The 13,619-nt window shown below is 44.9% G+C and overlaps 1 protein-coding gene across 1 annotated transcript in view; it reads right to left on the bottom strand.

Moving 5' to 3' along the window:
* Positions 1–5,867: 5,867 nt before the first annotated feature.
* The window catches only part of HTR4 (5-hydroxytryptamine receptor 4), a 62,915-nt gene continuing 55,163 nt past the window's right edge, over positions 5,868–13,619 (bottom strand). Inside the window, exon 6 of the mRNA XM_018073527.3 lies at positions 5,868–8,708. Coding sequence (XP_017929016.1) covers positions 8,621–8,708 — 88 coding nt within the window. The 3' untranslated portion in view covers positions 5,868–8,620. The remainder of the gene's footprint in view (positions 8,709–13,619) is intronic.

Here is a 13,619-nt window from a genome sequence, read left to right as displayed (position 1 = left end):
CTATAGAATAGTTTGGGTTGGAAGGGACATTGAAGCTCATCCAGTTCCACCCCCTGCCACAGGTAGGGACACCTTCCACTAGTCCAGGTTGCTCCAAGCTCCATCTAACCTGATCTTAAACATTTCCAGGGATGGGGCAGCCACAGCTTCTCTGGGCAACCTATGCCAGGGCCTCACCACTCTCACAGGGAAAAATTTCTTCCTAATATCTAATCTAAGCCTACTCTTTCAGCATGAAGCTATTCCCCCTTGTCCTGTCACTGCAGTTCCTGATGAACAGTCCCTCTCCAGCTTCCCTGTAGCCCCTTCAGATACTCGAAGGGGCTGTGAGGTCTCCACACAACCTTCCCTTCTCCAGGCTGAACAGCCCCAACTCTCCTAGCTTGTCTCCAGAGGCAGGAGAGTTCTCTATCCTCTTATGATTTTAGTGGCCTGCTCTGGACTTCTTGATTTTGTCACCTGCAGAGGCTTAACTACATCAGAGAGCTGTCAGCAAAGAGTGAGGGCAGAGAAACCAGGTACCGACCACGTGCTTCTCTCGGATTTTTTCATAGCACCCCGTCACTTGCCACGCGCGTCCCTTCTGTGCGGGACTGGGGCCCTCGGATTTGAGTTTCCAGTTCGTTCTCCGGTGCGATCCCTCTGGAAGGGTCCGCACAGGGATGCGGGGCTGGATGCGAACCCCTCGGTGGGCCGGCAGGGGGAGCTCCCCGCCCCGGCGTGCGGGACCGGGGGCGTCCTGGGGACACCCCGGGGGGACAGAGGTGGTCCCGACACACCGACCCGGCTGTGCCTGACCGCCCCCAGCTCAGGGGACACGGGGACACCCCGGGGGGTACAGCTTCCAGGTCATAAAGGGATTTGATATTTTGTGTCTGAGCTCCTCCGTCAATGCATTTTGTTTGTTTGGGGCAGTCTGTTGTTCAATTGCCATGGCAAGGGAGGTTTTCCCTGGGCCTGCCCAGTTGTTACGTTTCTCAGGGAGCATCCCAGATGTCTTCTCTCTGCGTGACAGGCTTCCCTCTTCACACTGCAGTCTGGCCTGACTCCTCTCGTTTTTCTCTGGCAGGAGGTCAGGCTGCTGTCACTGCACATAAGGTGACTGAGTGATCCTGCTCTGCTCTTCTTTCTGCAATGCAGAAAACTCCAGCTGGGGCTTTTAGCTTTGCTGTGCTCCTGTGTGGCAGCTTTGGGCTGAACTATGAAATCCATTTAGAGCCCACTTAACAAACAGTGATATTTGCATCTGGACATATAAGGAAGCTGTTTGCTAGAGTTCAAAGGCAGCTTTGCAAACATTGAATCTGATAGGTATGGAAAATGATAAAGGAAACTCTGATATGGCTGTATCACTTCTGTCCCCTGCTTCCTTGATGTGCTTCACATTCATGTGCCTTCAGGGAAAGGATTAAATAGGAAGGATTATCTTCCCTAGGTTAGGTCTGACTCAACAACACATTTCCTGGGTAGGTTATATCTTTGTTGGATTTATATGCCTCTAGTGCAGATGAACCAGTCAGAGAGGTGTCCTCTTACAGTCAGTGAAGAGAAATGAGCACTTAGAGGGCCTAATTCAGCTGGGCAAAGGTAGGTATTGATTAGCTCTCCACTAATTGGGAAATGAGTCTGAGGTGGCTTGTGCCACTGCAGGCAAGTGCTGGAACTGCTTTGCCCACAGCAAGGAGAGTTAACAGCTCCTCCTGACAGAGGATGCAGTGATCCCAGCTGGGAGATGCTCAAGTGCCTGAGAAATGTTATCTAAACAGAGAGTACAGAAGGTAAATAGATAAAGGAGAAAGTGAGCTTGGGAGGGTAGAGAGGAGCATGAAACATTGTGTTCAGAGGTGGGCACTATGCTGGTTCTTGCTTTTTTTCTCTGATTTAGGAGAAAGACAAAATCACTGTTTGGGTCTTTTAAAGGATTTTGAAAGTGTGTTTTTATTCAAGAAAAAGCTATAAGGAGTTGATGGTAGAGACAGGAATGTTGCCTCTACCCTCACTCTGGTCTCTGAGCTTTTCAGTGTGTTAGAAGCAACTACAAACTCCATACCTTGACCATGATTCCTGCTAGTTCAAGCCATTCAAATTTAATCCCTTGTCAGGGGGACGACAGGGAAATTGTATGGACACGTGTGCACTGCATGTGATAACAGGACAGCCAAAACAAGTGCCCATCCACTGCAGGGTTTCCATCAGCTCATTAACAGTCACTGGGTGCTGAGAGGAGATTAACTGGTTTTTGGTTTTGGTTTTTTTTTTTATTCAGGAAGATTTAATCTATACAAAAATTGAAAAAACTAAAAGCTTTTGTATATTTTTATTGAGTTCATATTAGTAGAAGAAAGCAACAGATTTCTCGCCTTTTGTCATGGTAGTACTCAGAGAGGGCTCAGGAAATCAAATGTGGAGAAAAAGATGGGATCTTAAACTATGGAGGGATTTACAGCTGACAGTTACAGAATGAAAATGCTCTCCTTGGCTTCAGCATTTACAAAGATGGGTGAGGAAAACTCTTCAGAATGACTCAGAGTCTGCCGTGTGTGGGCTGCCTGCTCCAAGAAACCATCATTTGGCTGGAGCTGTTCTGTATTTTTCATCTGTGCTAAGAATTAAATGGACACGATTTGGACCCAATGGGTTGGTTCTGTTGCACACTATTAAGTCAGGCTGACGTCAATAAATGCCTTAAATATCTTTTGATTCTTCATTATCTTTGCTGAGCAAAGACATTTTGGAGTGTATTCCATTCTGAGAGCCACAATCCTTTGCTGAGATGATCTTTAGGATGAAGATATTTGTTAGTAATACCTAAATTGGGAGGTATTTTGAGTTGTGCAAAAACATCTAAGTACAATGAATACGCTGTTACTGATTATTCACAGATCCCATTTAGGGACAGTGGGGGAATGTAGGGTAAAATAAAAACCGTTTTGAAGTGTGCTGAAGTCAAAGGCAAGGTGAGTATAATTTAGCTCTCTCAGCTCTGACTCATGTTCAGGGTTTTTGTGGTTACCTAACACATTTCCAATATACATTCTCCCCCAAGTGTCCTTTGTTATAACAGAGACTCATGGAGGACCAGAGTTTGCCAAAAGAGGATCTCTGCAGCAAGGGATTTGTGCTATTCAACATCAAGGTGACTCTAACAATGGTTTTCATGGCTCAAATGAGTCCATTTGGATTGCACTGTTCCTGCAAACCAGACCAGCACCACAGTGCCCCCTCCAACCTGGGCCTCCTTCAGGTAACGTGCCAGGCCAAGGTAGGGCTCCTGTGACTGCAAATAAATCGTAAGTAGAAATTAAATAAGCTTAATAGGACAGAACCTCTGTAAGCAAGAGCAGAGGGACAGTCAGGACCAGGGCAGTGACTGTCCCCCTGTGCTTGGCACTGGTGAGGCCACACCTCACGTGCTGTGTCCAGTTCTGTGGCCCCTCACAGCAAGAGAAACACTGAGATGCTGGACCATGTCCAGAGAAGAGAAAGGAGCTGGGGAAGGGTCTGGAGCACCAGGAGCGGCTGAGGGAGCTGGGGGAGCTCAGCCTGGAGAAAAGGAGACTCAGGGGTGACCTCACTCCCTACAACTTCCTGACAGGAGGGTGGAGCCAGGTGGGGGTCAGGCTCTGCTCTCAGGGAACAAGGGACAGGACAAGAGAAAACGGCCTCAAGCTGTGCCAGGGGAGGTTTAGGTTGGACATCAGGAGGAATTTCTTCACTGAAAAGGCTGTCAAGGCTGTCCCGGAGGTGGTGGAGTCCCCATCCCTGGAGGTGTTCAAGGAATGGCTGGATGTGGCACTCAGTGCTCTGGGCTGGTTGACAAGGTGGGGATCAGGCACAGGTTGGACTCGATGACCTTGGAGGTCTTTTACAACATTAATGATTCTGTGATTCCGAATAAGGGCTTCCCACACACCTCTACAACTATCCCTCAGATCCCACTGTGAGCCCTTCTCAGCTCTGCTCACACACTGCACTACGACGTACTGGGGTGTAATGCAGATGGAAGCTGTTGCCTTCATTTTTAAGCCACTGTGGTAAATGTTTTCACTTCTTCCTGTGTGTATACAGGCATCAGATCCTGCAATAGGAGCAGGTCACATTGTACACTTCTGCATTAAATTAAAAGGGTTTTGAGAATTTACTGAAAACATTTTGCAAATTGTTCTGCTGAGATAGTTTCTACTTATTTTTCCATTGACCTCTCCAAGATTAAAAACTGAAGATATATTCAGTGTTGAAAAAACTGAAGGATAAATGTGGAAGGGACGTTTCCCCATAAGGATTCAGCTGTCTTCATGGTGTTTATGAGCATGACCTGCTGGTACTCTTGGGCTGCAGCCATATCTCCATACATCTCACTAAGCAACACAGCTGCTGCCTGCCTCAAGCACTGACATTTACAGAGCGTGTATCATCCAGTTATTGCTTCACATCCCTCCAGACAGTCTTAAACATCAGCTAATTAAATGTATGGCCTCTTCTGCACCCTTCCTGGGAGCTTCTGTTTGGTGAACGCTGCTTCCCATTGGTGTCTTGTTTATTACAGCTCTGAATTTTACTTTGCAGCACGACTCTTTCTGTCTGAGTAAACTGAGTATTGGAAACAGGGGAAGCTGGGCAGTAGGAAGAATGGCTCAGCTCATGGGGATATGCACCCTGACACTGCCCAGGGCCTACTGGCACACAGATTTAGCCTTAGGCTATGTTTTTAGTTTGCCTTTGGAAGGAGCCAGCCTGTCACTCTACTTCCCTCTTTCAGCACAAGCAACCCCAATGCATCTTTGAATTTCCTTGTCTGAGCCCATGCCCTGCTATCAAAAGTCATGCAAGATCCTAGAAATGCTTCTGGAGCCTACAAAAATGCAGAAATATGGGAATACAACTGTGTTGACAGATCTGCCTCCTGAAGATAGTTTAGCAAAGACCCAGCCAATTTCTCATTAGCTCTCTGTTCTGCCAGCACATTACCTCTGGCAAGGAGAAGTGTCAGGAGTTGTAATCCAAGAAAACAGCTCCATCAGGCACCATCCTTAAGGCTTCCAAGGCTTGCTGCGTTCCAAAACATGTAAAGTGTTCCCAGACCATAAAGTGCTGGTGTGATCACTCACTGATGAGTACTAGCATATTTATGTGAAGAAATAAATACATGGTTATTAGAGTGAATCTGTGAAAGGTGGCTGGAAAGAGATGGAAAGGAAGGAAGAAAGAAGCTTCCTTTTTTAGTCAGATTCACTGGGAAACTCAGAGAAACAGCTGCACAAAATAATGTTTCACTCCCTGTTTGTAAATGCCTGTCTTGAGCGTGGTGCCCAGAGCAGTGAGAGCTCTCAGGGCTGATGTGAGAGATCAGGTGGGCACAGCACAGGTAAAGAAGAGAGAGGGAGGGCTCAGAAACAATCAGTGGGGAGAAAGAGCCAGTGCATGAGAACTTGGTGCAGGAGGCAGGATTGTTCTGGTAGATAACAATTAGGAATGGGTATTACAACCCAAGGGCTCATCAGTATTTTCACAGAGTCATAAAGGTTAGAAAAGACCTCCAAGACCATCGAGTCCAACCTGACTGATCCCCACCTTGCCAACCAGACCAGAGCACTGGGTGCCACATCCAGCCATTCCCTGAACACCTCCAGGGATGGGGATTCCACCACCTCCCTGGGCAGCCCATTCTAATGTGTGGGAGCCCTTTCAGTGAAGAAATTCCTCCTGATGTCCAACCCAAACCTCCCCTGGCACAACTTGAGGCTGTTCCTCTAGTCGTGTTACTTGTTCACTGGAAGCAGAGCCTGACCCCCACCTGGCTCCACCCTCCTGTCAGGGAGTTGTAGAAAAAGCAAAGAAGGGCCGGATTCTCCCTCCCTGTTCTGGCTGTTAGAGTGTCTTGGAAGGCAAGAAAGTGTAACTTGGTCACATCATGTGTTTTGAGTGAAAACAGCCAAGAAATGAGCATGAGCTGGAGTTCACTTCAGTGCACACAGAAGATTTTTTATTTTTAGAAACAGCCAATGCATTACACATTATTCAGCACAGGCAAAGGCTCTGACACCACCAGCCAAGAGGGTCAATGGGAAGCTAAACTGAGAGGCTGAAGGAGCAGCCACCTTTAGCAAAGGAAATTGAGTCTGGGTCCTTTCTGTGAGACAGCTCCTTTCCTAGAGAAATTCTACCATTACTGATGACAGACAACGTCATTTGCTGGGTTCACAGAAGCTTTGCTGAGATTATTGACTTACTAAGCAGGAGCTGCCAGGTGGTTCATGACAGGTTTGCTGAGTCCAACAGTTTGTCAGAAATGACACAAGAACGTGGACATTTTGTGTTTGGTTTTTCATTCAAATACAGTGTTTGGAATTTTTTTCCCATCACAGCTGTTGACCATTTTGGCTAGTGAGCTACTGCTCCCATTGATAGAGCCCATTGATGGAATGTTGCCTGTGAGGAAATTGCCCTGTTGAGGAGTTAATTTTAAATTAAGAAGAGATATATTACTAATGCACATAAAAACATAGGAGAAAACAACACTTCAAGGACAACAGCAGAAACAAAAAACACCATTACTGTAGCATCCCCATGCTGCTGATTCCAGATCACTCCAAGAAATTTCACACCAATATTTTGATGCCTTTTAATGGGGACAGAGAAAAGCTTCGGACTTCTCTAAGAAATTTGACACTTGAGGTGAAACCAAGACAACCTGTTCTGCAGAGTCATGTACCCAAATCCTGACATAACCAAAGCGAGCAGTCCCACAGAGGGTGAGGATCACAGGACTCAAGCAGCCCTGGATGGATTTTTTTCCAAACTTTAAATATTGACCTTTCTTTTTTCACTCTCTGCTCTGTTTTGATGTCCACAGTAGAGTTGTTTTGGAAACAAAGCCCTGTAAAAACAGGTCATTGCCAAACAAGTCCTAATGATGAACCAGGAGCACTTTCCATGAAAACACCAACAGTTTGTCTCTTTCTAACTGCCAGCACTTCTCTACTTTGGTAAGTGTCTGGTCTTCTAATTAGGGCTATTTCTCCCCTGAGTCCTTTTGAAACCTAAAGGAAAATGCTGTGAAGTTTTGTCAGTGAGTTTTATGTGGAAGAAGTATTTAAAGAAGTCAGACACCATGGCAGGGAAGCCACTTGTTTTTATCATGCACAATTTTTTTCCTACTGAGCAACATTTTTGTTTGTTCAAAGCAGGATTTGTCTGTTTATAGTAAATACCTGTCACATAGCAACAGAAATATTACTAAATAATAATACATATAATGTTAAGCTCCTGGGTCTAGAAGCTTTTAATGAAAAAAACACATGTTCCTGATAAAAAATAATAAATAATGTCACCTTTTCTATTTACATTAAAAATAGCTGTACATGATTACACAATATAACAAAGTACAAGTTTATTTTCTAGGCTCAGGGTGGCATCTCTGGGTTCGATCTTCATCTAAAAAGGGTAGAGGCTCATAGTCTTGATCCTGCATATTTCCTACTGCATGAAGATCATTCTCCCAAAGTTGCGAAGTCTACAGCCTTGCTCACCCTTTCCATGCAAAGGTGGAAGCAGCTCACAAGGAATATGGCAACATCTACATGCAGGAAGCAGCTGAGGACTGAGATCTTTGCAAGCAGATGTGCATATGGTGATATTTGAAAATCTTGAAACTTCTTGAAACTGGAAGGGAACCGAAACAAATACAAAAATAAAGGTGGAAAATGGAAGTGGAAGTCTCTCTCCCTAATGTAGCTAGAAAAGTTTATTAGATGGTGTAGTTTTCAAGATGGCACTTAGTGATCTATTACAGACTGACTGTCTCTTGGCCAACCTTTCTTTTGGGTCGGAATGCCTAAAGTTTGCTCAAGTGAGCACAGCACTGGCAGCTTGCCTGGGTTTGAGGGCCATATCCTCTCCACTGGCCTCCAAATGGCAGAGGATGGATAAGGCTTTGGGCCCATGGGCTGGACTGGAGCAGTGCTGGCAGGGCCCTGTCAGAGGTGAGATGTCTCTGTAGGTCCCATTCCAGCTTGTCAGGCTTCCACCAGTGAACGTGGCCAGGAAACACAATAAAAGCATTTACAAAGCTCTGCAGGGTTGGGTGAACCAGCAGCTCGTGCTGACCCTTCACCAGTAGCTATAATCAAAGGGCAAATGTTCCCCCTTATTTTGCTGAAGAAAACATAGTGCTGTTTCTCCCCTGACCATCCAGTCACCACGGGCAGGATCTCGCACAGATAAAGCAGGGCTTTAGTCTCACATCCTGATAGGGCTTCAGCCAGACCTTGTGATCTCTAAGACTGCAGGACAGAGAGATGACTTGTACACAGAGGGCAGCTGGAAAAGGAGAGCAGAAGTCCCTTCACTGAGTGGTTTGTATTTGTTTTGTGTCCTTACGTTGACAGGAATCACCCCCTCTGGAATAAAGCTGTGGCATAGCCATGGTCCAGCCATCCCTGCAGGTACAGGAGTCCTGTACCTTCCATCCATCTCACAGCTGGACACCCATGTGAAGTCAGTGTAGGAGGCACCATGACAATGCAGATGAATGATTTTTCAACAAGTCCTGCTGTCCGTGAATCCTTTGGATATTCTAAAAGGTTCTTTCAGCCGGACCATTCCTCTGTTAGGACCATGACTAGAAACAGGACTCTTGGGATTCAGGGTCGTTGTGGATGGGAAGCTTCTCATGTTCCTGATGATGCCCATTGCGTAAAACAGTGTACCTGGAAGTGGAGAGACACAGAAATTGGTTAGTGCCAATTAAAAGGACCTGATTACCTGCTTATGTAAAATGAGTTCTTGAAAATCCCAAAGTACATCTTAAGACAGAACATTTTCCAAATATGCAGATCCCACATAAAGCAAAGCAAATCCCTTCTTTGTTCCAGGACAGGAAACCAAATCTTTGGTTTGAAGCAGTCAAGGCAAACCCTGAAAACCAAGAACCTGCTGGGTTTCATGTGTCTAAGGTGAGCTGGATGAGAGGAATCCAGACAAAGGAACTAAAAAACACTGATCACCTGTGGGTGGACTGAGCTGAAGGCACTTCAGTTAATGTCTTCAGTTCAAGCATTTAAGGAATCATTTGAGACTTGCTTGGGAAGGGAATGCTGCTTAAAATGAAACCAAGACCGACATTCCAGGGCATTTCCACTTAAAAAAGACAGTCATCTCAGTCTAGGGCCAATTCTAGCATGTCTTATCAAACCAGTGCTGTTCAGGTGTTATGTCCTTTGGAGGTATCATGACCTTTATGATATTTCTCCAGGCTTTGGGCCAGATATGGAAAACCAGAATTGTGCTGTAAGAATTCTCTTAGAGCACAGGTTATCTCTTACCCTGTGCCTCATCTACCAGCCCATCTCCTGCTGCTCATCCCAATGTGGCTCTCTGAACAGGACTGTTGACTGAATCTGCTGGTGACATGCAACTGTTTTCCCTAAGTGGTGTGCAGTGCTTTGCAGGAATAAGCAGATCTGAGGTGATAGCAAAACTGTTGGCTAACTGGAGTAAAACTAATTTAGCACATGTTTCTTGAATTTTACATCTAATCATTCTTGCTTTCAACCCCCCTGAAGGGTACAGAGCAAGCCAAGTATCTTCCCTTGGCAGTCTTTAATTTAAACTAAAGCTGAACTAAACCATCCTCTGAGTAGGTCTAGAAGGAAAAAGCTGCAAAAATAACTGTAAAAACATATTTTTCCCTTGTTCAAATGCATATCAGGGAAATCAGGTCTCTGTTAAGACTTTTCTCCTGAATGTTTAGACATGTAGATATGTTATTTCTCTTAGTAACAAACATCCAAGACATACCTGAAACATCTGTATCACAATAAAGATAAAAAAGAAAAAAGCCCAAGAAAATAAAGGAATATATCAGTTCTCTTCTTGTTAGCAGAGTGAAGTACTATCAGCCTTAGGGTTTGTCTGAATAATCACTAAAAGCAGCCAGGAACTTTTTCTACATGTTCATAGACTGATACTGTGACATCAGTTTACTTGGTGTTATTACTTGGGATGCATCTCTTTCTCAATCACTGAGCATTTTTGGGACTTAGGCTCCTAACTGAGGTGCTTGGAATGCCACTGAAATGTCTGAAGTAGATGATTTGAATATCCTACCAATTATGTATCTGTTAGCTCCAGGAGATCAGGCATGGCCTCAAAATGAAAGCCAGGGTATGAACTGTACTGCCTGTCTGTGTTTGCTCTGGTGATTATTCCTGCAGAAATTCACCCTTTAATGTACTAGATGCTGGTTTTCAACACAGCCAGGCTTGGTTGATTTATTGCAAGTCACTGTATGTGCAAATGTATCCACTGAACATGCACCCTTAACACTCCAGTTTTAATAAGGATAATAAATTTAGAAATCAACTTTAAATAAGGATAATAAATTTTAAAAATGTGCTCGTTCTCCCAACAAATTACAGACTTGATGCAAGAAACAAGAAAAGACATTTTGCGTCTAACACTGAACAGACACTCCGATGAGATGACCATGAAGAATTACAAGTCATAATGTAGTTTTAATTTGATATACCAAGTCAGACACGGGACACTGTGTGAGATGATCCACCAAGGAGACCTCTGGCATGGCAAAGTCTCTGCTACTAATGGGGATACAGAGGATGAGAGCCAGGAGACCCCCTGCTCCATCAACAGGGCAGACATAGCTCGGAGCAACTCAGGACTTGCTCAGCAGCGCAACAGAGACTGAAAGCTCACTTCATACAGGATATCCAAAGAGCCAAACCTTCCTTGTTCTTCTGCAGCAGTCAGAAAGTGGTGCAAGATCAGCAATAGCAGGTGATGCCGTTTGTTACAGAGATGCATTAAGCTAAAGAGAAGTCATTAAGGTGTCCCGGGATCTCATGTGGCACAAAGTGTCTGTCTGAAGCCTCTGGCAGTTGTTAGCTCAACACTTCCAGCTGTTTACCCTGTGGGGAAAGAGGACTGGTAGGAGAGGAGGAAAGAGCATTCCTACACAGGGTGGAAAAGCTGCTCTGCAGGGTGATGGCTTGCTCAGGTTCTGGCACATCATTTGTAAAAACATTACCAAAATCTCCAGGAATCTGTTAAAGGAGTCCTCTGCTGATGAGCTTTTGTGTTACTCGGGTTGTTTTCTCATACTGCAGTTTTGCCCTTCAAATGGAAGTTCAAAGCTACCTGCCAGTTGCAGAGCACCAACTTAGTGTTGGATAAAAGTTGGGATTATAACAGCCCTGCTTTTGTTCACACCCCCACGACTTAACTGATCTGCTCCCTGAAAATACAATTCATTTTTCAGGCATCAGACTTACTGCAAGCAAGTTTCAGAGAAAAGGCACAGCTACACCTGAAACTCAGTGTTGCCTCGCTCCAGAAACACACACTTGATATGCCTCAGCCCCCACCCCATGGAGACACCAAGGATTTATCTCACAATGCAAGGAGAAAACAGCACTCGAACCCTCCATGTGTGGCCTGAATGTTTCAAGAGAAACAACGAGGTAGGTTTGAGTAATGAATACATCTGAGGAAGCCATAGTATGCGAGCAGGGAAAAAAAAACGTTAAAAGGTTTAAATATGTTAAATAAATTATCAGCAGCAAATTAGTTGCTCAGCTTTCCTGCCTCTAATGGGCTCCTTCAATGGGATTTCTACATGCTGGCACATTAAACCACCAAGCTCAATTACCAATTGCGGCCCCTGCCCTCTGCATCTGACTCCTCCCAGAACTGGGGACAGTGTTCCAATCATTTCCCCCAAGGCTTTACTCAGACCACAACCACCACCCAGCAGTAAAACCCAATAATGGATAGGAATTGCCACCCCTAAAGGGACCTGCTGGAGACTATTCCCTACTCGCCAAATGGCACTTTGTGACGATGGCCAATTTGGAGATAATTGCTTCTGCATCTCCCACTGTTTCTGAAAGTCCAATGGACTCTTTAATTAACTGGTTGGATTAGCTCTCAACATAGGAGATTTTACAGCCCCTGACCAGTACAGGGAGCTCCAGCATTATTATGGGAACTCAGCAAAAGCCAAGAAGAAAACACCAAGGGGGTGCAGTGGCTGCTTACTTTCATTCCCTGCAGAGCTCTCTCTCACACCAACTTGGACAATTTACTAAGAAAGCAAAAAATTGCTGGTCTCTGGCTCCCTGAACTGTAATGAAAACCACTCACTGCTTTCCCAGAGCCTGGGGTCTCCCGATGAGCTGGTTATGTGGGAGAAGAGCCAACCCCGCCCAGCTCCAACCTCCTTTGTGGGAGTTGTAGACAGTGGGAAGATCTCACCATCACAAATAAACTGAATGCCCACAACTGCCCCAGCAGGGCAAAGCTTTCAGCTGCACTGAAGGAGGGTGATGGGAGGAAGCCACAGCCATCCCAAACCTGCTGTAGGTGCACAGCTGCCTTTGGTGTACAGGGAAAGGATTTTTAAACAGAGAGCAGTTTCCATTATTAATTGCTTCCTTTTTTGGACAGGCAAAAGGTGGTTCCTGTTGTCCTGACATTCACTGAAGACTGAGGTGAGGTCTTGCAGTTGGCCCTGGGCTGGGTTTTATGCAGGGGAGGTACAAGAGCTGTTAACTCTCTGCTCCCTGGGACTTTTGCCACTAAACCCATTCCCATTCTGATCAAAAAATGAAGGTCCCATTGTCAATAGGTAGAGAAGAGATTTTGCAGACATGTCCAGACATTGAGAAGTCAGTGTTTCTGCAGAAGCAGGGATGGGTGGGTGAATTTATGGTGTATATGTCTGTTACTGGTACTGCCAGGGTATCTTGGGTCTCAGCTGGGTGCACAAATGGCTGCAAAGTCTGGGGAAGTTTAGACATGAACTGTGCAAGAAGCTGATAAGCACCAAGTTTCATTATGTTTGCAAATTTTTTTTTATAATTTTATATTATAAATGCAAATTAATTACTGCTAGAGTTTATAAATACCCCTGGTAATGCAAGAATAGAAGAGAAAATCCTTGTATCAAATTCTGTGCTGTTCTTAGTTGTTCCCATTACACTGTTTGAAGCCTGTAACACACTTCACTACTGGCTGCAGCAGTGACCTCATGGATGAGCTGGACTATGAGAGTCTCCTCCTGGTCCCATGCTCACACAGTGCAGGAAAATTACACCTAACTGAAATGAAACTGTGATCCTTGGACATCCCCGTCCTGGGATTTGGGGTTTGTTGTTGCCAATTCATTGGTGACACCTTACAGGACTGATGGAAGGAACCTGGGCGTGGCAGAGTCAGGCAAGGAGCAAGTTTCAACTGTGGCATTCTTAAAAATCTAAACTAATAAGAAAAGAAATAATTCTGCAGGTTTCATGGCATTGAAACTTTTCCCAAGTTTGTGCCAGGTGCTATTTGCAACTCTTGTTATTTGCAGGAGCACCCAGTAAACACTTGTTGGGAATAGAAGGAGGTAAGATGTTATTTTGTAAGATGTGATAACCTGTGAAGAAAGAAGAGAGTCCCATTTTTAATAATGGGATTTACCATTATTATGCTCAACCACCTAATATGGTAGAACTTAGAGTTTGCACATAGGCAGAAACTGGCTGGGGGCACGTTTTACATGGAACTGAGCTTCCAATTTAAACTTTTCTTAGATTTGACATTGCATTGGTTCACAATTT

This window comes from Manacus vitellinus, unplaced genomic scaffold, assembly GCF_001715985.3.
Source record: "Manacus vitellinus isolate BGI_N305 unplaced genomic scaffold, ASM171598v3 scaffold_25_pilon, whole genome shotgun sequence".
Lineage (NCBI taxonomy): Eukaryota > Metazoa > Chordata > Aves > Passeriformes > Pipridae > Manacus > Manacus vitellinus.
This window is presented reverse-complemented; position numbering and strand designations above follow the sequence as displayed.